The sequence below is a fragment of the Panthera pardus genome, unplaced genomic scaffold (assembly GCF_024362965.1).
Source record: "Panthera pardus isolate Hobbes unplaced genomic scaffold, ASM2436296v1 HiC_scaffold_2, whole genome shotgun sequence".
NCBI classification, from domain to species: domain Eukaryota; kingdom Metazoa; phylum Chordata; class Mammalia; order Carnivora; family Felidae; genus Panthera; species Panthera pardus.
The window spans coordinates 66,361,720-66,386,877 of NW_026526765.1; the positions used below are offsets into that span (position 1 = coordinate 66,361,720).

At 39.2% G+C, this 25,158-nt stretch overlaps 1 protein-coding gene and 1 long non-coding RNA gene across 2 annotated transcripts in view; one reads left to right on the forward strand and one right to left on the reverse strand.

Annotated features, from left to right (window-relative positions):
• Positions 1 to 25,158, forward strand: part of MCC (MCC regulator of WNT signaling pathway) — a 428,047-nt gene that overhangs the window by 92,864 nt on the left and 310,025 nt on the right. Inside the window, exon 3 of the mRNA XM_019450488.2 lies at positions 23,921 to 24,135. Coding sequence (XP_019306033.1) covers positions 23,921 to 24,135 — 215 coding nt within the window. The remainder of the gene's footprint in view (positions 1 to 23,920; positions 24,136 to 25,158) is intronic.
• The window catches only part of LOC109267595 (uncharacterized), a 99,588-nt gene that overhangs the window by 36,084 nt on the left and 38,346 nt on the right, over positions 1 to 25,158 (reverse strand). The gene's annotated exons all lie outside the window — the stretch shown is intronic.

The window sequence follows — 25,158 nt, forward strand, 5'->3', positions numbered from 1 at the left end:
AATAACAATGTCAAAAATGGTTAAAAATTACTAATATTTACTGTGCACAAGGCACTTTGGTAGGCACTTTACTTGTATTATATGCTTAGAAAGAAATTCCAGGTTTACCACTGAGTGGCTATGGGATTTAGGTTGCATTCTTGATTATTCTCAGCTTCAGTTTTCTTATCTGTAAAGATAAAGTGGTAATACCTGCATTAGAGGATAATTGGAAGGACTTAGTGAGATATCATTTGTAAAGTTCCTACACAGTACCTATTCACATTAGGTTTTCAATAAATAATAGTGTTCCTATAATAATTATCATTATCATCTCTAATCCTTGTGACTACCTTCCAAGTTTAGAATAGAATCCTCCATAGACAGTGGAAGACACTGAGACTTGAAGAAGTTACTTGCCTTGCTCTAAGCCACAGAGCTAATAAGGAGTTGAGAACACTAAAACGTTGATTATTGAAAAAGATGATTCTCGGAGTCCCCTGGAACTTAGTCTTAATGATCAAGATGCCAACTAAAAGAATACTGCCATCCAGAGGCCACTCCCAGAAATTGTCGGCACATGGTCCCCAGGGTCTTGAGAAGGGATCTGAGAGGACAATTCCTGCTAGGTAAACCCATCCCTTTGGCAGTGAAGTGATGGCATACATTACATCAAAATAGTTATGAGGTTTAATGTGTGCTCCCTAATTTCCCAGTGGAAAACAAGTGATTTAGATTTATTATAATCACTTGTAATTTTCATTTAAAATTTTGTGATTTAATTTTTTTCATTTTGAAATGTAAATTTTAAAAATTAAATCACATTTTAAAAACCATGATTTAATTTTTTTTTTCAATTTTCTTTCTTTGTGATTAGGAAAGACTGGAGTTAAAAAAAAAATCCTAACTTTAGATATTTATACATGTTCACCATTCCATTGAAGCCTTTATTTAAACATGCCCTTTTAAATAAATAGTTTTTTACTTCAACCAACCTGTAAACTTTACACATGATTTCCACATATTTTTGTCAAATGTGTGAATTTTGTGAAAGAGGTAGTGCTTCAGGGTGAGGACCACTGAAAAACACCACTGAATTGCCTGAGGAGAATTGATAAAATCCTTCAAGTTTGCCTAATGAGGTTGTTACAAGCCTATGCTTTTTAGATCTTTGGGGGCACTTGTTTTTCTTCCTTTGGTCAGATCTCAGAGAGCCCAAGAACTTATTTGAATCAAATCCCTATAGTTTTAAAACATTGTTTAAGACAGCAGACATTAAAACCTGTTAATTAATACAACTAAGTTTAATTTATGCTAAGATTAGAACACTGGGCACATTTTCCAATAACCTATATCTTCAAAGATACTTTATTGGTCTTGCCTTAAGTTATATTCCCACCTGATGTTTCAGACTTCATTACTGCTCTGGTAATGCCCCTGTGGTCCAGCAGGAACATACAAAGTACTGAAGTGTCTCAGAGAAACCAAAATAGCAAGGCTTTTACTTAACAGGAACTCAAAGTAAAAAAAATAGATCAAAGAACATATAGTTTAGGCAGAAAGGTCTCCAAACCCCACATGTAAGGAGATTGCTTATCAGATCTAAAGAAATAAATAAGCAGCTCCCTGAATGTTGGTTTAGTATCTTGCTTTCAAAAAATTAAAACCACAATTAGTTAGTATACATAAAACCTGTCTAGTCCTGACACATCCCAATTTTTTCCAGAATGAATGTTACTCTTAAATATTGTTGGGGCTTTTTCTGTGTATATAAAAATTCTCCTAAACTCTTGAAACAGGTTAAATTAAGTGAGACAAGAAGGCATTTTCCAATTCAGCTGGGTTATCCCTAGTATGTAGGTTTCTGGCTGGTGAATTAAGAAAATAAAAAAATGTTTTAAATCCCCTATGGGTTCTGTGTGAGCAATTAATAATTAACACAGAGTCTTTTAAATAAAATCACTCGTGAGAGTGATTCAGTGTTAAAAGTACTGCCCAACTAGCATAAAACTAGACTGAAATCACAGTAGATTTTGGTCCCACTTGAAGGTTCTGGAAGTTTGTTTTTTTACTGGCGGTAGTGGTAGTTTTTTTTTGCAAACTCTTAAGCTCTATGTCACAGAGTGAACAATATGTTTATTTAATTTATTCTACTCCTAAATCAGGAGTTAGAATAGGCTTTTAAAGTCTTTAAGTAATAGATACCATTTCACATTTTTTTTTTTTTTTATGATTCCAACAAGTACAACATAGTTTTGTTGCATTACAAGGTCCTATATTGATTTGCCAAAATTTTGCAGTTTGGAGATGGAATTGCCTTCTTTCTTTTTTTTTTTTAAGTTTTTATTTAAATTCCAGTTAGTTAACATACAGTGCCATATTAGCTTCAGGTGTACAATACAGTGATTCAACCCTCCATACATCACCTGGTGTTCATCACAAGTACACTTCTTAATCCCCATGGCCTATTTAACCCATCCTCCCACCCACTTCCCTTCCAGTAGCCCTTAGTTTGTTCTTTATAGTTAAGCGTCTGTTTCTTGGTTTCTCTCTTTTTTCCTCTTTGCTTATTTATTTTGTTTCTTAAATTCCACATATGAGTGAAATCATATGGTATTTGTCTTTCTCTGACTGACTTACTTCACTTAGCATTATTCTCTCTAGCTCCATCCATGTCCTTTCAAATGGCAAGATTTTATTCTTTTTTATGGCTGAGTAATATTCCATTATATATATGGAATATATATATTCTATTATATGTGTGTATATATATATATATATATATAATCTCACATCTTCTTTATCCACTCATCAATTGATGGACACTTGGAAAGAATATCCAATGGGAAAAAGAATGTCTCTTCAACAAACGATGTTGTGGAAAGCTGGACAGCAACATGAAAAAGAATGAAACTGAACCACTTTCTTACACCGTACACAAAAATAAATTGAAAATGGATTAAGGAGCTAAATGTGAGACCTGAAACCATAAAAATCCTAGAAGAGAACACAGGCAGTAACTTCTTTGGCATTGGCCATATCAACTTCTTTCTAGATATGTCTCCTGAGACAAGGGAAACAAAATAAAAAATAAACTGTTGGGACCACATCAAAATAAAAAGCTTCTGCACAGTGAAGGAAACAATCAACAAAACTAAAAGACGACTTATGGAATGGGAGAAGATATTTGCAAATGACATATCTGATAAAGGGTTAATATCCAAAATATATACAGAAATTATACAACTCAACACCCAAAAGATGAATAATCCAATTTAAAAAAAAGCAGAAGACATGAATAGACATTTTTCCAAAGAAGACATACAGATGGCCAACAGACACATGAAAAGATGCTCAACATCACTCATCATCAGGGAAATGTAAGTCAAAACTACAATGAGAATCACCTCACAACTGTCAGAATGGCTAAAATAAAAAACACAAAAAATAACAGGTGTATTGTTGATGGGGAATGCAAACTGGTGCAGGCACTCTGGAAAACAGTATGGAGGTTCCTCAAAAAATTAAAAATAGAATTACCCTCTGATCCAGCAATTGCGCTACTAGGTATTTACACAAAGAATACAAAAGTGCTAATTCAAAGGGATACATGTATCCTTATGTTTATAGCAGTATTATCTACAATAGCCAAATTATGGGAACAGTCATTTCACATTCTTTTGTTGCATAATAATAATACTGTCAAGCAACTGTCTGTAGTTTGATTGGTCTTTAGACTTAGTTTGGGTAGATTTGGTCAGTTCTCTGATTAATTTAGTTGACTTATATCTCTTTTTATTAATCATTGCCTTTCCTATTTTTGAGCAGTTCCTAAACCCTCCTGATTTGTCTGTTCATACTTCTCAGAGCCTAGGCTTCGAAATGCTTTGCAGCTTCCTGCTTCACTCCTTGAAACATTCTTTTTTTTTTTTAATTTTATTATTATTTTTTTTTTAGTAAGCTTTATGACCAATGTGGGGCTTGAACTCACGACCCTGAGAGCAAGAGTCATATGCTCTACCGACTGAGCCACTAGGCACCCCCACTTCTTGGAACATTCTTGCAACCATGAAAAGAAGTCTGGGCTAGACTAACAATGGTGAGGGACCACACAGAGAGGCCTAGGCAATAGGTAGCATCATGGCCCAGACGCATAAGTGTGCATGTCTTAGTTCTTCCATCCCCAGTCGAGCTACCAGATGACTGCAAGTTATGTTAGTGAGTCTAGATGAGATAAGATGGAGAACTGCCCATGTAAGCCCCGCCCAAATTATTGACAAATTATTGACAGAATCACAAGAAACAATGAGTTATTGCTGTTTCAAGTCACTAAGTTTTGTAATGGCTTGTTATGTGTCAGTAGATAAGTGATACACATAAAGAATTACCCTTAAGTTTGTGAAATTATTATGAATATGAATGAAAACAAAAGGCCCAAAGCCATCTGTAGATTCAATGCAATCCCTATCAAAATTCAATGCATTTGGGGTGCCTGGGTGGCTCAGTCTGTTGAGCGTCCGACTTCAGCTCAGGTCATGATCTCGCAGTCTGTGAGTTCGAGCCCCACATCGGGCTCTGTGCTGACAGCTCAGAGCCTGGAGCCTGCTTCGGATTCTGTGTCTCCCTCTGTCTCTGCCCCTCCCCCGCTCATGCTCTGTCTCTCTCTCTCTCTCTCTCTCTCTCTCTCTCTCTCTCTCTGTCAAAAATAAATAAACATTAAATTTTTTTTTAATTCAATGCATTTTTTTCACAGAAATAGAGCAAACAATCCTAAAATTTGTATGGAACCACAAAAGACCCAAATAGCCAAAGCAATCCTGAGAATGAAGAACAAAGCTGGAGGCATCACACTTGCTGATTTCAAGCTATATTATAAAACTATAGTAATCAAAACCATATGGTATTGGCATAAAAACAGACGCTAGACCACAGGAATAGAATCAAGAGCCCAGAAAAAAGCCCATGCATATAGTATCAGCTGATATTTGACAAGGGAGCTAAGACTCCTGAATAGGGAAAGGATTGTCTCCTCAATAAATAGTATTGAGAAAACTGGATATTCACATGCAAAAGAATGAAATTGGACCCCTGTCTTACACCATTCACAAAAATTAACTTGAAATGGATTAAAGACTTAAATATAAGACCTGAAACTGTAAAACTAATAGAAGAAAATATAGGAAAAAGCTCCCTGACATTGGCCTTGGCAGCAATTTTCTGGATATGACCCTAAAAGCACAAGCACCAAAAGCAAAAATAAGTAAGTGAGACTACATCAAACTAAAGGTCTTCTGCACAGCAAAATAAACAATTAGCAAAGTGAAAGGAAACCTATAGAATGGGAGAAAATATTTGTAAACCATCCATCTGATTAAAGACTAATATCCAAAATATATGAGGCACTCTTGTAACCCAATAACAGGGAAAAAAATGCAAATTGAAAATGGGTGGAGGACTTGAATAGACTTTTTTCCAAAGAAGACTTACAAATGGCCAGCAGGTACATGAAAAGATACTCAACATTACTAATTATCAGGGAAATGCAAATCAAAGCAGCAATGAGATATCACCTCACACCTGTTAGAATGTCTACCATCAAAAAGACAAGAGATAAGTACTGGCAAGGATGTGGAGAAAGGAAACCCTTGTACACTGTTGGTGTAGATATTAATTGGTGCAGCCACTGTGGATAATAGTAGAGGTTCCTTAAAAAATTAAAAATGGAATTACCAAGTGATACAGGAATCCCACTTCTGGGTGTATATCTGAAGGAAATGAAATTAGTATATTGAAGAGGTATTTGCACTCCCATGTTCATTGCAATATCATTCACAATACCTAAGACATGGAGACAACCTGAGTGTCCACTAATGGATGAATGGATAAAGAAGATATGGCATATATATCTATACCAGAGTACTAGTCAGCCATGACAAAGAAGGAATCCTGCCATTTGTGACAACATGGATGGAACCATGAGGGCATTATGCTAAGCAAAATATGCCAGAGAAATACAGGTACTGTATGTTCTCATTTATATGTGGAATGCAAAAACGTTGATTTCAAAGAAATAGAGTAGAATGGTGGTTGTCAGAGATTTGGAGGCAGGAGAAATGGGGACATGTCAGTCAAAGGGTATAAGCTTAGTTATAAGATGAGTAAGTTCTAGGGATCCAATGTACAGCATGGTGACTATAATTAATTACATTGTATTATATACTTGAAAGTTTTTAAGAGTAGATCTTCAATGTTATCACCACACATAAACACAAATAATAATCATGTGGTGATGAGGTAGAGAAGAGTTCATTAGAGAGTATTTAACCTGTAATTGAGTTAAATGTCCTTGTACCTCACACTGAGTTGTGTGAACATTTGGGGAGCACATGGAAGTGGTTGGGGGTGCTGGGAAGGTTATTAAATGCCCCCAAACAAACATGGTGCATAATCTCAAGCATCAGTGTAATTGATTATTTGGAGGAAAAGTTGTATAACTTGATAAGTTTAAAAAAATTGTATTAAAGGAAATGCTGATATGAGTAGTAGAATTCAAAATATATATGAATTTACTTTCTTTCTTTTTTAAATGTTTTGTTTATTTTTGAGAGAGAGAGAACGCAAGCATGGAAGGGGAAGTGGGGGCAGGGGATCTGGAGCAGGCTCCATGCTGACAACAGTGAGCCCAATGCGGGGCTTGAACCCATGAACCATGAGACCATGATCTGAGTTGAAGTCAGAATTTCAACCGACTGAGCCACCCAGGCGCCCCTGAATTTTCAATGTAAAACATGAGACTTGAAAGAAATCTCTGGCTTGGGGTAATTACACACTTCTTTGCCCACTGCCTTTGGAGTACTTGGGTGAAGACTGAGAGAAGCACTGTATTAAAGGATTCTTTCACGTACAAACCTTAGAGCTTTTTTTCTCTTCTAGTTTGTCTTCTTGGGCTGTGTAGGGCTCTTGACATTTAAGCTGATGATCACTCTGTTATCAGACAGTAACTTACAGAGCCCATCAGGGTCAGGGGGTAAAAAGGATGTAAGGTTGCCCAAACACTGTTAAGATTACCAGCAAAGACATTTTCTAGAATGACTATTGCAATGGCTCTGCTATTTAGAAGGAGGAGGAGAAGGAGGAGAAGGAGGGAGAGAAGGAGAAGAAGAAGGGGGGGAGGGGTGGAGGAAGGGGAGAAGGTGAGGAGGAGGAGAAGAAGAAGGTTCAACTCAGCCTACACAGCGACATAATTCTACAATGAAAGTGTATTAATGCAGAAAAATCTTGGTTATTACAGCAGCTTATATGTGGCATATATTGCTTTCAAATTATGAGTATAATTAAGGATATAATATGATAATCTCCTTAATATATCTCAGATCTAGTAACCTACAGATCAGCAGCATCCACTAAAACTAAATATTTTCCTTTTTCCTAACTCAGGGAAAATAGAAAATATTGAAATAGAAAGAAAATCTGTTTGCGTTTAGCCTGAGAAATCATGTCATTTGCCATGAAGAGGCCAAGAGATCTTCTGAACAAGGGACTAGGAGAGGATATTGTAAATCACTTCACCTCAAACCCCTACCAAGTTATGACCTCACTGGTTATTTTAGGTGTTGTGGGATCTCAGATAACTGAACCCATATATTAGAATGTAAGTGCTAAACAGCTAATGAAATCAAAGATAACAAATGACTTTGACACCATCTGAGAAAGTGAAAATAATCAAGAATCAGATGTATGTTATTTATCAGGCTGAAAATGTTTCTGTATTGGATATATTTGGACTTTGATTCTTTGTGTTTATTTGGCTTTTCATAGTCTGAACTCTGAATTCTGCACTTAAAGATGTCAAATCTATTTGTAGTACATTGACTATCATCTGTCCATTTTGCAGTCACTGCAGGCAAAAGGAAACAATAAAGGACAATGTAAGAAGGAAAGAACAGGGTGCATTCTTTTTTTTTTTTAGTGTTTGTTTATTTTTGAGAGAGAGAAAGAGAAGCGAGCGGCAAAGGGGCAGAGAGAGGGAGAGAGACACAATCTGAAGCAGGCTCCAGTCTCCAAGCCATCAGCACAGAGACCGACGCGGGGCTCAAACTCACGAACCATGAGATCGTGACCTGAGCCAAAGTCAGATGCTCAACCAACTGAGCCACCCAGGCACCCCTGGTGTATTCCTTTTTAAACTTTTAAGCAAGCATATATAAGATCATCAGATTCTCAGGTATTTTTTGAGATATTTTTTTTAAATGTTTATATTTGAGAGAAAGAGCGAGAGCAGGAAGGGGCAGAGAGAGGGGAACAGAGGATCTGAAGCAGGCTCTGTGCTGACAGCAGAGAGCCCAATATGGGGCTGGAACTCAAAAACCATGACATCATGACCTAAGCCAAAGTCGGATGTTCAACCGAGTCACCCAGGCACCCTTATTTCTTGAGATATTAAATAGTTTATATTTCTTTTGCAGGTCATTACCTCCTATAAGTCACTATGCTGTTCTGTGGTGGTCGAAATTCTTGGAAAATGATGTTTCAAGTATTACACACTGGTCCTTCTTTCTTTCTGATTTAATTTTTTGCTGTTTTTTCTGGCTATTTGGTGCTACTCTTTTTGAATATATTATTTTAACTCACTTCCCAATGGTATAAATTACTTCATTTTAGTCAGCAAAAAATAAAAAGTTCATGGGAATCCAGATGTGCCTATCTCAAGGGTAATCCTGGCATGAAGGGCACCCCTGATTACCTGTGTTGATTGTATCTTTTGAACGACATATAACACAATAAGATTGTTCATCTATTTTCCCTCCAGCATGATTTAACTGAAGCAATTCATTAAGTGTCACTGTATTTATGGAATGTTGAAGCCATTCCAATTTCAGTGGCAGTGGTACAATTTGGCAAGATTTTAGATATTTTTCATGGAGTAAAAATGATTTCTTGGCTGAGATAAAGGCTCAGTCTGCTCACAGAAAGTGTTTAGTTTGGCCAGACTCTTTCATTGTCCATTGTTCATTCTAGAGAATCTGTCACTCAACATTAAAATCACAAAAGGCTCAGGAAGGCTTATTTTGCTTCCTGTTTTATCTCTCTCAAGGCTACTGCAAGTTCATTGGAGAATATTAATAAAAGGACATTAGTAAGTGACCGTTTAAATCAGTTAAATTTTTATGGTTGTTTTGGAAGCATTTTGTACGGTTTCCAGTGGATCCATTTATGTTTGCTATCTACAAGAAAAACATTCTCACTTCTAGTTGAAGCAGAATTTAATCTGATATGTTGTGTATTTATTTAGCTTTCATTTTATGGATGTGTATAAGTCAGTTCTAGGTAAATTTTAATGCAAACTAATTATCATGTCAGATTTGTCTCTTGGTATTTGTAGTGTTTTCTTTGATTTATCTGACTTAAGATTTAGAGTATTTTGATACAAGTTTGCCCTTGAATTATAGTACAGCCCAGAGGGTTTGTTACATATCATCTAGTTTTACTCTACATAGTATAGATGAGGAAATGGAGAGGAAGTGTTAAATAATGATAATTCTCATGTCACAGAGTTAGCTGGTGACATGGCTGGGGCTAGACTATACCTCTCCTGACTCCTGACTTAATTGTTTTTCTAACGGTTCACACCGCTGTATTCTTTTCTATTTTTCTCCTACTGTATTAACAAAAACTTAGAATTCCAATTTCCAAGATGGTTTTCATTTTCTTGTTAAGAATTTCTTCATCGAGATTTAGGTGTGAAAATGCCACCCTGGACTCCTAAAGAGTTAATTTAATTACCATTGCCACCTATTTTAGTTGCTTTCATGCCAAAATCAAAACACTCATTATGTTTAGATTTTTCTAGCACTTTACACAATGCCTTTTTCTTTTTACTTAGTTTGTATTATCCTTCAAAGCATTTTTCACATAGTGTATCTCATTTGGGTAACAGTAACTAGACCCAGAATCTCAGGGATGTAAACATCAACATTTTCACCTTGCTGTGTATATGTCAACACAGTACTTAGTGAGATTTAATCTCACTAAGGGTGTGTTAGTGTTTAGTGAGATGGTACTGGCTTTTGGGCAAAAGCCCTCTTCATAACAAAAGCACCCATTTTAAGTGTATGCCTCTTATATGACTATCGGGACTATAATACGGTGTATACTTAGGTCTATGAAGCCACAGCCCTGAGAAGGGTGGGGTGTCCTCTGAAGGGGAAGGTGATTGCTAGTAGTTCCTCCCAGTCTGTCACCTGAGAAAGAGTAGGTCATCAGACGCAGACCTGCAGTTCATGAGGGTTGCAAATGTTTACCGAAGGCAGGTAGACAATGTAAGCAAGCAAAGTTGACTAGATGGAGGCTCCAGCAAACTGGAAGGCATGTGCCTATTTGCCAAGGGTAGCTAATGCTCAACTGTAGCCGAATGTTGCCCTGTGGGACAAGGGGCCACATGTTTCCAGATCTTGTGTGTGTGTTTCATGCCTCTGTGTGTGTGTGTGTGTGTGTGTGTGTGTGTGTGTGTTCAATGCCAGAACATATTTTTGCCTTTATTAAATATGATTTCTCCAGATTCTCAATGTTGATGGCTAAAGTTTTAAAAGAGGATTCTTAAGTAGAGCAGAACTGACAAAATATATCTGTGAGCTAGATACAGTTCATAGCCCACCAGTCTGCTACTTGTGCAGGAGATAGCTTCTTTCTCAGTCTTCATTACCTTGCTTTTGGGATGAGAGGAATTAGATTATCTGGTCTTATGCTTGTAAATATTGGGAACTGTGATAATACCCGATAGATAGGGCTGTACTGGGAATTACGATGGGGTAGGGCTAGTACCCACGAATGGTAAGTCACCTCAGATATGCCGTAGTAGTTTCTTGCCACTCCTATGTTAATTCTCTTTAGACATTTGCAAAATCTTCTATGAATGCTACCACTTTTCTTTGTTTGGGGTATTAAGGAATTAAGAGTTGTCCATTCTTGGGCCACCATACCAAAGGGAACTAGGTCTACCTCTTTATGGCCTGGGAATGGATGCAGGCATAATTAGATGGAAATCCTAAAGGGGAAGGTGAATCATAGAGGACAACAGTTAAGGTTATGAGGTTCTTCTTCATCATCCGTTGTGGAGATTCTCCATCCATTGCCAGTCTTGTAGAATAAGAGGTTTGTTTTTATTAAGGGAGTTGGCTATTTTCATACACCTTTCTGCTGATTTGCTTTGATGTTGGGTATTTTATATCCTGAGAGTCTATTCCTTTGTTATATCCCCAAGAAATGCTTTGTCCCCATTTTCTAAAAACCAAATACCAGGCGGGGCGCCTGGGTGGCGCAGTCGGTTAAGCGTCCGACTTCAGCCAGGTCACGATCTCGCGGTCCGTGAGTTCGAGCCCCGCGTCAGGCTCTGGGCTGATGGCTCGGAGCCTGGAGCCTGTTTCCGATTCTGTGTCTCCCTCTCTCTCTGCCCCTCCCCCGTTCATGCTCTGTCTCTCTCTGTCCCAAAAATAAATAAAAAAATGTTGAAAAAAAAAAATTTAAAAAAAAAAAAAAAAAACCAAATACCAGGCAACATATTTAGTCTTATCAGTCATTCCTACTGTATATTAATAAGATAACCAGATTTTTACTTGAAGTGATTCTATTGAGGGAGGAGCCACAGGAAAGGTCTTGAAGGACAGCAGTAGATGAAGGAAAATTCGAGTTGTGAAGAAAAATCTGAGGAAGGAAGGGGGGTGAGGCTTATGAAAACCATTTTGTCTGTGTTACTCCTGCCTATGCCTGGTCTGATAAAGTTCCCATTCATCTAAGATGGCAGAGATCAGTGTTTCCTGAACTGAACCCAATAAACTACAGTCATTTTGGGAATGTTGATCTGAAATCTGGAATACATCATATGGCCTAATGGGGCAAACAACCAAGGAGCACCAGATGTCTGAGAAATTCCTCTAAAATGAGAAATAGAGACCAAAACAAGAAGAAAAACTTAATTTAAATGGAATGGAGACTCTGCAAGGAGAACACTCAAAATAATCCCACTTCATGGGTGCCTAGGTAGCTCAGTCGGTTGAATGTCTGACTCTTGATTTTAGCTTAGGTCCTGATCTCAGGGTTGTGGGTTTGAGCCCCACATTGGGCTCCACGCTGGGCTTGGAGCCTGTTTGAGATTCTCCCTCTCCCTCTCCCTCTGCCTGCCCCCAAATTTAAAAAATAGAAAAAAATCCCTCTTTAATATATTATGAAATACAGGAGAAAATACGTACACACACACACACACACACACACACACACACACACGTACAGAAACACACACAAAGAATAGGATAAAAAGAAACATTAAAATGGGGCGCCTGGGTGGCTCAGTCGGTTAAGCGTCCGACTTTGGCTCAGGTCATGATCTTGCGGTTTGTGAGTTCGAGCCCTGCGTCGGGCTCTGTGTTGACAGCTCAGAGCCTAGAGCCTGATTCAGATTCTGTGTCTCCCTCTCTCTCTGCCCCTATCCCTCTCTTCATTAAGATAAGTTGTAAAGATATATGTCAAGCAAAATGGTAGTGGTTCCAGACAGAAGTTCTGAGTTGCAAGAGAAAAAGAAGAATAAAGAAAGTGGTAAACACATGGATAAACATAAATAAGCAGAGTAAAACAATAATACTGTGTTCTGGAGATTTTAGGGAAAATAAATATAAAACAATAGTAGCCTATAAGTTGGGAGTGGGATGGATAGATTTCAAATTTTCTAAGGTCCTAATATGGTCCAGAGATAGGTAAATAAATTCATAAGCTTTAGATTTTAATAAATTAAGGATGCATGTTGTAATTTCTAGCATAATCACTAAAATAGAAAGAAAATATATTTTGTTTGTTTTTGTTTTTAATTTGTTTTTAATTTTTAAAATTTTTTTTATTTTTTAAATTTACATCCAAATTAGTTAGCATATAGTGCAACAATGATTTCAGGAGTAGATTCCTTAGTGCCCCTTACCCATTTAGCCCATCCCCCCTTTCACAACCCCTCCAGCAACCCTCAGTTTGTTCTCCATATTTATGAGTCTCTTCTGTTTTGTCCCCCTCCCTGTTTTTATATTATTTTTGTTTCCCTTCCCTTATGTTCATCTGTTTTGTCTCTTAAAGTCCTCATATGAGTGAAGTCATATGATTTTTGTCTTTCTCTGACTGACTAATTTCACTTAGCATAATACCCTCCAGTTCCATCCACGTAGTTGCAAATGGCAAGATTTCATTCTTTTTGATTGCCAAGTAATACTCCATTGTATATATATACCACATCTTCTTTATCCATTCATCCATCAATGGACATTGGGGCTCTTTCCATACTTTGGCTATTGTTGATAGTGCTGCTATAAACATGGGGATGCATGTGTCCCTTCGAAACAGCACACCTATATCCCATGGATAAATGCCTAGTAGTGCAATGGCTGGGTCATAGGGTAGTTCTATTTTTAGTTTTTTGAGGAACCTTCATACTGTTTTTCAGAGTGGCTGCACCAGCTTGCATTCCCAGAAAGAAAGTATTTTTTAAAATTTTTATTTATTTTCAAAAGTTTATTTATTTAGTTAGTTAGTTACTTATTTAACTAATCTCTACACGCAAAATGGGGCTCGAAGTCATGACCACGAGATCAAGAGTCTCATGTTCTTCTGACTGAGCCAGCCAGGCACCCCTAGAAAGAAAATGTTTAACAGTCAAACCTATAGATTTAAAAAGTGAAATGAGAACATTTTTCAATGGGCAAAAAAAGAGAAATAAATATAGAACAAATTAGATGTATAGGAAGAAGAAAATGAGGTGAAAGAAATTAATCCTTGTATTAGTAATTCAATTGAAAATAAATAGATTAAATTCTATAGTTTAAAAACAGATGGTAAGAATGGATTGTAAAAATCTGCCTGACAAGGATGCCTGGGCGGCTCAATCAGTTAAGCATCCAACTCTTGATTTTCGCTCAGGTCATGATCTCATGGTTTATGAGATTGAGCCCCATGTTGAGTTCTGTGCTCAGAGTGCAGAGCCTGCTTGGGATTCTGTCTCTCCCCCTCTCTCTACCTCTCTCCCCACCTCTCAGAATAAATAAACATTACAAACATCTCCTTGGCAGTGTTATTGATCTATAGGTTCATTGCCCTGCGTTCTACATATATTGGAATGAACCTATAAATCAATAACACTGCCCAAACCCCATATAATGGGAAATTAAGCAACATACTCTGAAATAGCCCATGGAGCTAAGACAAAATTATGACCATTTAAAAATAATTTGAATTGAAGGATTATGAAAATATTAATTGAAATGCAGCACTTAGAGGAAATGTGATGGCTTTATAAGAAAATAAAAAAGGGCTGAGTTGAGCATCCATTCCAAGAATTTAGAAAAAGAACAGCAAAATAAACACAAAATAGAAAAAGGGATATAATAAAAATAAGAAATACTAATGAAATACAAAACAAGCACACAATATAGAGGCACAATAAAAACAAAAGATGAGTTTTTAAAAAGATTTATGAGGGGAGCCTGGGTGGCGCAGTCGGTTAAGCGTCCGACTTCAGCCAGGTCACTATCTCGCGGTCCGTGAGTTCGAGCCCCGCGTCAGGCTCTGGGCTGATGGCTCGGAGCCTGGAGCCTGTTTCCGATTCTGTGTCTCCCTCTCTCTCTGCCCCTCCCCCGTTCATGCTCTGTCTCTCTCTGTCCCAAAAATAAATAAAAAACGTTGAAAAAAAAAATTAAAAAAAAAAAAGATTTATGAAATTGATAACTTCTTGGCAAGAATGCTAAAGTAAAAAAAGAGAAGGCACAAATAATTGTTAAGGACAACAAATAGAGCCCATTAGAGACCTAGGATTGACTGTTGAGTGGGGAAACTGGCAACTCAATCAAGCATGGAGTCCAGGAAAGTTCTCTAGGTTGCAGTTTGGGGGAAAAGAAGACCACAAACTGTCTAGGTCCTTATCAGAAATGCGAAGCCCCTGGGCACTGTTGATTGGCAATATCTGGGTTTGTTGGTTGGCTACACACTGGGCTGGCCGAAGGTCATATGCTATGTAGGTGAGGCATGTATGTAGCAGGAATAGGACATGCAGGGGCCTCTGATACGCACACATAGCAACTAAGTCAAGACTGTGTCATCCAGCCAAGCCTACCTGTTGGCAGGTTAGGTGGCCAAGTGAGGGTTTGTTATAACTGATATCAAGAGTACAAAGATACTGCAGAAATGAACAAAAAGAAAACACTATGAACAGCTCTGCCAATATATTTTAAAAATTTAAAAGAAATAAGGAGCAGTGCCTGGGTGGCTCAGTCTGTTAAGCATCTGACTCTTGATTTGGCCCAGGTCATGATATCAGTGTTTGTGGGATCAAGGCCCATGTGGGGCTCTGTGCTGATGGCACAGAGCCTGATTGGAGTTCTATCTCTCCCTTGCTCTCTGCCCCTCCCCCCGCTTGCACTCACTGTCTCTCTCTCTCTCAAAATAAATAAATAAACTTAAAAAAAATTTTTTAAGGAAGAAGGAAACTTCCAGGAAAATATAACTTTCTAAAACTAATTTATTAAGGAGTATAAATCTGAATAGTTCTATAACTAAGAATAAAATCAAAACAGTAATTTTCAAAATGTCCACAAGGCCCAGATAGCTTCACTGTGAGGCCTACTTAACATTCAAAAACAAATAATTAGACTCACACATAAACTTAATACCAAAATGTGACAAGGACAGTATATGAAGGAAAAGTTATAAGGCCAATTTTACTTTTGAACAGAGATGCAAAAATAGTAGACAAAATACTAGTAAACCAAAATCAATAATAAATAAGATATCACATATTTTGACTATGTTGGGTTTGTCTCTTGAATGCAAGTTTGGTTTAACATTAGAAAATTAATATGATCCAACACATTAAAAAACTTAAGTGAAAAGTAGCAACTTTTTAGGAATAAAGCATAATATAATTCTATTTTTTGCTAAGAAGCTGGAATCAGAATCATTTTTTAAATTCCCGTTTGTGTATTTTTCCTGCCTGGCATTTTCCATTTTGATTAGGCTAATCTTCAGCCAAGTAATATGACAAACCCTATGGCCATGCCAATCAAAGGATCTGTGTGATGCTTCTCATTACAGAGCATAGGCCCAGATTAGCATTATCCTCATTCAGTCTGGTACTTAAAAATTAGTGACTAACAAGGGCTTACTGAATACATGGCCCATTAATATGCCTTGTAAGAGGAAGAGAAGTTGATCCAAAATACAGTCTCTGCCTTCTAACCAAGAGAGACAAGTCTTAAAAAAAAATCTTAGAGACACCTGGGTGGCTCCGTTGGTTGAGAGTCTGACTTCGTCTCAGGTCATGATCTCCGCATTCATGAGTTTGAGCCCTGCATTGGGCACTCAGCTGTCATCACAGAGCCTGCTTCTGATCCTCTGGCCCCATTCTCTCTGCTTCTCCCCCTCTTGTGCTCTTTCTCTCTCTCTCTCAAAAATAAATAAACATTAAAAAAAATCTAATAATAAAATCTTAAACTTTGTGGACCATATGAACATTAGCCCCTTTAACCCCAAGCCAGCCTCAGGTTCAAGTGAAACTCAATTAATACTTCTTTGCTCTAATGCTCATTTTAACACTTTGCCTAAACAATCCTTTGAATTCTTTAGCCCTAAATCAACCCTCTTGCTTATCTCCTTCATATATCTAGTTTAGACAAGCCAAGATAATAAGCTGCCAAATATTATTTTTAATTGTCTTTTTAGAGTTAAAGATGCTTGCCTCAGCTGTGCTTTCATAACTAAATTATTAACTGCCTAAGGGCAGACATTTTCTCCTTTATATTAAATTTAACCAGGACAATAGAATCTGGGAATAATCTAGAGCTGGAGAAGAATTTTAAAGGTTATTTATTCTTGCTTCCTTTTGGTTGTCTCTGAACTACCTTCCATTAGACGTTCTCAAGCCTGTGCTTAAATACACCAAGGATCATTGAACTTCCTTGTAAAGAGTGCAGCATTAAGAAATAGCCAGGAGGGGTGCCTCAGTGGCTCAGTCGGTTGAGCGTCCGGCTTCAGCTCAGGTCATGATCCCACGGTTTGTGAGTTCGAGCCCCGCATCGGTCTCTGTGCTGACAGCTCAGAGCCTGGACCCTGTTTTGGATTCTGTGTCTCCCTTTCTCTCTGCTCTTTCCCCGCTCGTGCTCTGTCTCTCTGTCTCTGTCTCTGTCTCTCTCTCTCAAAAATAAATAAACATTTAAAAAAATTAAAAAAAAAAAGAAATAGCCAGTGAAGATGATGTTGGTAAGCACACTTCAGTAAGAAAAATGCATTTTTTCATTTCTTTGCTTCTTGTCACCTATCAACAGTCTTAAGGCAGGGAAAGGGAATTGCATTTCAAAATACATCTTCCACTCTATTCCCAAAGTTTCATTGAAATTCAGTACATTGTCCCTAGATAGGACACATGTGACATATATTCAAAATAGGACACTAAAAGGCTCACTTCCTGAAGATAGCCAAAGGCCAAAGAATTGAATTTTATCATTGGGAGCTAATATTATTTATCTTCCCTTAGTAGGTAGGACATGTGCTTTGAATTGCTCTTGGTTTTTGTTTTTCCCAGAAGGATAGGTAGGCTCTATTTATCAATGCTTTACCACCCAGTTTTCCTTGTGATCACAGACCAGATTCTTAAGACAATTGGCCTGCATTTGCAATGTAATCTGTGCTAGAGGAAGCTAGAGGTCCTCATGGGAGTTGCGCTCCTGAATTTTGTACCAAGCATTGACATTAATAAATGACTAAAGACTCAAACAGTGCTTCCCTTCTGGACTAAACGATTTACTGCTGCTTCTGTTGATGTCACTATTATCTGGGAATAGTAAATGTGCTATGACAGGGAAGGCTGACACCTGGAAGCTGATTGTTCAAATTCTCCCATGCTTCTTTCTATCGGTGTGGTACGTCTAAATTCAGAAAGGTAGCTGCCCCTGGTGTTTTGAAAGGAGTATTTTCTCTCTTGCCATTGAGGGAATAAATTAGGTAATGTTGTCTAAATAATCCACAGAAATGAAAAATTAACGATCGCTCGATACAGACAGTATCATAGGACGCTATTAATACAGGTCTCAGGACCCCCTAACCACTCTGCATTATCATCTGCCCATAATGTGATGTGAGGCCCCAACATTCAAATGAAGAATAGAAAAGAAGGAAATGCAGGTAGGAAACAGAGGGGTGGTGAGAGCAGCCAGAGCACAGATCTGATGAATAACTCATACTTGTTCTGCTTTTGAGCTGCTGCCACCAGTTTTAGGAAGGTGGGTTGTCCTCTGGAGATAAGAGTAGGCCAAGTAGAATAGGGAAGCAAAGTCTTTCAAACCCAATAACCAAAGACTTTGAGTTACTAATGGAATATTCTTTACTCAGAGAAATATAACTTTGGCTCTGACTTAATTGGCTCTTTTCTTTACAATAGCCCTAATATTAAGTATAAAACCATTGATGAAATTTTAGCCACTGGTTAGGTGCCAAAGGTTTGTTTTTCAACAGGTAACCTTTAAAAGCTGGGAGAGAGTATATATTTCTCCCTTATGTTTGTCCCTATGGAGTTATTCAAAATGGATTCCAAATAACTAAAATTGTGAGATGTGACCAGATGATTGCTAACATTCACTGATCAGTTTACTGTGTGCCAGGGATTGTCTAAATTTTCTACATATTTTTATCTTGTTTAATTCTCGCAACACCTCTGTGAAGAACATGTTATGATCCCCATTTTAAAGATGAAGAAACCTGGGCTTAGTTTAAATAATTTGCTTGAGGTCACGTAGCTAGCTGGTCATGGTGAGTCTTATTTGATCCCAAGCAACTTGACTACAAAACCCCAGCTCTTAACCGCTATCCTATGCAAACGGGCAATGTCTACAACAGAAGCTGAAAGAGAGAAAACGTCCTCTTCTAAAACTGGGAAAAATGATTTTGTCATTCATAGGCTGTGGGTAGAACTAAATGAGATAATATATGGAAGATACTTAGAACAGTGCCCAGCTCCTAGTGGCTTTGAGTAGACGTTAGGTATCATGATTATTGTTGCTTTTTAAAAAATTTTTTTAAATGTTTATTTATTTTTGGGACAGACAGAGCATGAATGGGGGTGGGTCAGAGAGAGAGGGAGACACAGAATCTGAAGCAGGCTCCAGGCTCTGAACTGTCAGCACAGAGCCCGACGCGGGGCTCGAACTCACGAACCATGAGATTATGACCTGAGCTGAGCTGAAGTCGGAGGCTCAACCGACTGAGCCACCCAGGCGCCCCAAATTGTTACTATCTTTAAGGTGACTTCTAGGTGTTTTTTTCTTAATTTTTTAAAAGAAGTTTATTTATTTATTTTGAGAGAGAGAGCAAGCAGGGGAGGGGCAGAGAGAGAGAGAGGGAGGGAGAAAGAATCCCAAGCAGGCTCAAACCCAGGAACTGCAAGATCATGACCTGAGCCCAAATCATGAGTCAGATGCTTAACCTACTGAGCCACCCAGGCACCCAACTTCTAGGTGTTTTAAATGCTTTGTCCTGCCTTATCCTCATGGGGGGTTTGGCCTACTAGGAAGGTCTCATAATGCCTTTGGTAAATAGGCACAGTATTTGCAGGCCTCGGACCCGAAGCTGGGTGACACTTTGAAGGTGGGATTAGAGCACTGGCTCATAGCTGCCATGTACCCAGCAGAATAAAGGTCTCATGTGTGGCAGGTTTTCTGTTTCATCATTTCTCTGAGATCAGGGTTTCTGCAATGATGTATTTTATAAACATGTTAAAATGCCACTTGTTTTCTGTGCTTTTCTGATCAGGGAAACATTTAGAATATGTGCCTGCCGCCTTTAAACATTTAAAATAAAAGAATACACCTCATCCCTTACTTCAGATTGCCCTAAAGAATTATCATGGCAGGGGCGCCTGGGTGGCTCAGTCGGTTGAGCATCCGACTTCGGCTCAGGTCATGATCTCACGGTCTGTGAGTTCGAGCCCCGCATCGGGCTCTGTGCTGACAGCTCAGGGCCTGGAGCCTGCTTCGGATTCTGTGTCCCCCTCTCTCTCTGCCCCTCCTCCACTCATGCTCTGTCTCAGAAATAAATAAACATTAAAAAAAATTTTAAAGAATTATCATGGCAGAGATGATGGCCTTCTTTGATTCTGTGTGTGCAGAGACTTCTAGGCCCAGGCAGTGGTTAGGCCTTTGGTCTTTAAAGGGATGCCATGCCGTCGGTTTCCTAAGTGGCCTGGACAGCAGCTCATCATTGGTTGTTGTGGACTGACTGTTTGTGTTCCCCTGGAATTCATAGGTTGAAGCCCTAACCCCTCAATGTAATGGGGTTTGGAGATGTTTCTTTTGGGAGGTAATTAGGGTCAGACGAGGCCATGAGTGATGGTGCCCTCATGATGACATCAGTGTCCTTATTAGAAGAGACCAGAGAGCATGGTGAGCACAGGGAGACAGTAGAATTGTAATGGTATCCATGTGAAGGAAAAGAAGCACAGCCATCTATCTCCCTGAGGTCAACAGGCTTTTCTTGAGGTTAGCAAAGGAGTGAAGTGGGGCCAACAAGAGGCTGAGTGTGAGCCTGGAAACATCAGGCATCATGATATTTCAAAGGGCAAAAGGAAGATGAGGGTGCCTGGGTGGCTCAGTTTGTTAAGCATCTGACTTCAGCTCAGGTCATGATCTCACAGTTTGTGAGTTTGAGCCCCACATCGGGCTCTCTGCTGTGAGTGCAGAGCCTTGCTTTGGATCCTCTCTCCCCCTCTCTCCCACTCTCTCCCCCTCTCAAAAATAAATGAATTTCAAAAAATGGGGGGGAGGAAGACAGTTATCAGACCTACACTGTTGATGGTTTTCAATGAGATCATCCCAATTTACTGACTAATTTTGTCTCCAGAATGTTGGTTTTATATCCAGAAAAATCAGATTGAAAGAGAGTAATGGGAATAGTGTACTATATTTTATTAAAAAAATTTTTTTAAATGTTTATTTTTGAGACAGAGAGAGACAGAGCATGAACGGGGGAGGGTCAGAGAGAGGGAGACACAGAATCTGAAGCAGGCTCCAGGCTCTGAGCTGTCAGCACAGAGCCCGACGCTGGGCTCGAACTCACAGACCGTGAGATCATGACCTGAGCCGAAGTCAGAAGCTCAACCGACTGAGACACCCAGACGCCCTGTGTACTGTATTTTAAATGTGCACTTCCTTTTCTGGGGTCCATTTATGTGGATGCTAATGTGATTGACTTGACTTCTTAGCAGAAGACCTGAGTTCCTCAGCATCACTTCAGCAAAAATTGTTATGGTAATAGTGTGAGGGCCTTTTGATCTTGCTGATTAACATGGAGCTTGGCTAACCTGATTATATGACTCTGTCAGAAACTGGGTTTAGGTCTGTTAGTACAGCATCATAAATTCAAATGAAGCTTCCTTGGGCCGTCTTATCCCACAACTGCTATATTTTATTATTTGAAAACGAGGCTCCCTGTTTGCATAGAGATAAAGTTTAAGTGTATAATTTATTTTGATTTTAAAAATTAATCTTCATGTTGCTTTTCCTGTTAATAAGTGAAACCCTATGGTACCACAACCATGGATAATTCAGCCATCCACTCACTAAATGTATATTAAATGCCTGCTGTCTCAGGCTGTGTGTGTGCAAGGTACTGGGTCCTGTGGTGGAATATAAAGGCAAGGGTCCATGCCCATGCTTGTTTATATAGGAGATAGAAGGCCCTCTGTGATTCAACCCACTTTTCAGCTCTGACCTCTGTCAGTCCTCTTGCTACATGCTGCTGGGCTGGGACAGAGAATGAGAGGCACTAGACAAATGGCAGCAATCACTCAGAGGAGCAGGCGGAGGGAGGGCAGGCCTATTGCAGTCTATGTTGAAGGAAAACAAAACTGTCCTTGCAATACAGCGGACAGAGTTTAATATTAAAAGAAACTTTAAACAATTGCAAACATAGTGATTGCTTTGATGGTCTGCTTTGATACAAAGACTGTCGCTCCAGCCATACAGCACTGTACAAAAGAAGTGTTGGGTCTGGGGCATCTGGGTCAGTGTCCATGCTGGGCATGGAGCCTACTTAAAAAAGAGAGAGAGAGAGAGAGAGAGAGAGAGAGAGAGTGAGAGTGTTGGGTCAAACTGACTGAAGAAGATCAGAACATGAACCATAGGGGTGGTTCCAGACAAAGACAGTTTACCCAATCACATTGATTAAACTCACCAATACCTATTAAGGGAAGATTGGATGTTCATATCAGAAACCAATGAACATAATTTGTAGTTTGCTATATGTAATTACACTCAAATAAATTATAGAGTAATCTGTATATGTTCTCATTTCATAGTACAAATTAAATCATTTTAATGAGTCCCCCTCTTTTTGCCATTAAAAGTCACGTATTGAAGATGCACCAATATGAAAACTTTATGGGCAGGAACAACAGTTTGTTGCGCTCACTGCTTCATCCCCAGTACCGGGCACAGTGTCTGTGTATAGACCTTTGTCATGTTCTCTATCTGCCCAGGCATTTTGAATCACTCCTATGTTTAAGAAAGGTCTCACCTTACAAACCCTGCCTCCCCAGAGTAGAAGCCAGGAAACAAATTTCCCAGCCTTCCTTGCAGCTGAGACAGAGGCACGTGACCCAGACTCCACCAGCCAGCTGCACCCAAGGGTCTTCTGTTCAGAAGTGAGCAACACAAAGAAGAGCGCTTTGTCCCAAATCTAATTTTTCTAGCCAAGGTGACAATTGAAGCATCAGGCTTTCTCCTCCAGAAAGCTTTCCCTGAACATCCCCACCCCTTTCCAGGTCTACTTTGTCATTGTGTCATAATTATTAGCATCTTTTATTAGGTTTAAATCTGTTGTAACAGTTAAGGTCATACTAACTGTTCTGAGAAACAAATGAAAAATATGCCGTGACTCAAACACCAAAGGAATTTCCCTTTTCTAATCACACGAAGTCGAAGCAGGGTGCCTGAGATGGGCAGCCAGCCCTGCTGCCAGAGATAATTCAGGGACTCGGGCATCGTCCATCTTACGGCCTCACCATCTGTACCACATGGCTTCCAAGGGTGCCTGGCCATTTGCACCAGGCCAGAAGGCAAAGGGCATGGAGAGTCGCACGCGGGTGGTTTTGGGAGCCAGGCCCTGAAGCGATGCTTGTCACTTCTGCTCACCTTCTGCTCAGGACTCAGCTGCATGGCCACACCTAAGTGGCAAACACGGTTCAGCTTCCTGTAGCTACTTCCAGGAGAGAGAAAATCATGATAAAGTGCCATATCTTAACTTTTTGTCTTCTCACTTACTCCCTTCTTCCTCAACCAGGAGAAAAGGTTTACAGTAAGAAGGCTGATCACAGAGGGGCACCTGGGTGGCTCAGTCGGTTAAGCGTCTGACTTCAGCTCAGGTCATGATCTCACAGTTCATGAGTTCAAGCCCCACATCGGGCTCTGTGCTGACAGCCCAGAGCCTGGAGCTTGCTTCAGATTCAGTGTCTGCCTCTCTCTCTGCCCCTTCCCTGCTCACACTCTGCATCTCTCTCTGTCTCTCAACAATAAATAAATGCTCAAAAAAAAATTTTTTTTTAAAAAAGAAGCCTGATCACAGACAGAGGTGGCTTTGCTCCGGATTCCCTTTTCTTGGCTCTCTGGTGCTTTTTTGCTAAGTAATTCTGTTTGGGGGGCACAAAGTCATTGGATAGTTATTTCTGAATGATTTGCCTAAAACCGCTTTTATCTCCAGGCTCCCCAGGTGTCAATTTGAAAGAGAAAGCACTTAGCCTGCAGTCTGGGCACCGCGTGTGTTCTGACATGCTGGCACGTGGAAGGCTTAGGGGGTTCCAAATCATTGCTTATTGGCCACCCAGAGACTAATGAAGGAAATATCTTTTTATTTCCCCTGCCTCTCCTGGACGTAGGTGCCCTGTCAGCAGCCAGGGAGAGCTGGGAGTATGACTCCGGTGCCAGGGACCTCCAGAGCCCGGACTTGCAGAGTCAGTGGGCCCTGCAGAAGCTTCTCGAGTGTGGCGGACGCTCTTTGCATCAGCAGGCTGCTGCCCTCCACAAACTGCTCACACAGTCACGGCATTTTGGCAGCTCTGTAGGAGGAAGCTATCTGGAGCTGGCCAACACAGTGAGTACTTTCTGGTTCATAAAACACATCTTTAGGCCTGTATGTATTCCAATACAGGTATTTTAATTTTGAGCTCCGGTATTATCTTTCTTATGAAGCTAAACAACCATATACCGTTTACAGCATTGCCAATAATATTAAGTGCTCCACAAACACTTGTGATCAGTGACTTCACTCTTGTCAAAGGCTTTTCAATGAAGTCTGTAACTTGTATGGATTTAATTACTAGAGTATTGACAACAGCTTTTCCATGACCAGAGTGCAAATTGATAGGATGTAATCCTTTCTGCTCCCTAATTTGGATGTTAATCCTTTAAAATGCAAAGAGGGAAATATTTCATTGAAAGTTTGATTATTGTTTCTGCTTGTACTTTAAAAACATTTTCTGTTGGGGCACCTGGGTGGCTCAGTGAGTTCAGCGTCTGACTTCGGAACATCTTCCATGTGATTTTAGAGCAGGGGAATACAGGTGGGTGGCTGATGGTCTGGGCTGTTTTGGGTGACAGGCAGACGGCTTATAAATTAAGATTACTAACCAACCACTGTGAGAATTGTCTGCAAACCTACATTGCTTTTTGAAATTGAAGTTTGAATGGTAGAATAGACATCTTGACAACTTCACTTATGTATACTTATAGTCTGCTTTGATGTAGACAACTGATTTTCAAACTTTTTGTGTTTGAGATACTTTTCTGATTCCGACACTTTTGGTGACATGTTCAAAGGAGCTAACAATTCTAAATATTCCAACAATAATTAAAATACAGTTCTTAGATCCCAATTAAAAGGGCATTGTATAAAATACCTGACCAGTACTCCTCAAAACTGTCAAGGATATCAGAGGCAAGGAAAGTCTCAGAAAAAGAAACTCTCACAGCTCAGAGGAGCCTGAGAAGATATGGCAATTAAATGTAATATGGCACCCTGATGGGACATTAGGTAAAACACTAATGAACCTGTATAAATTATGGATTTTAGTTAATAATAATGTGTCCATATTTGTTCATTAATTGTGACATCTAT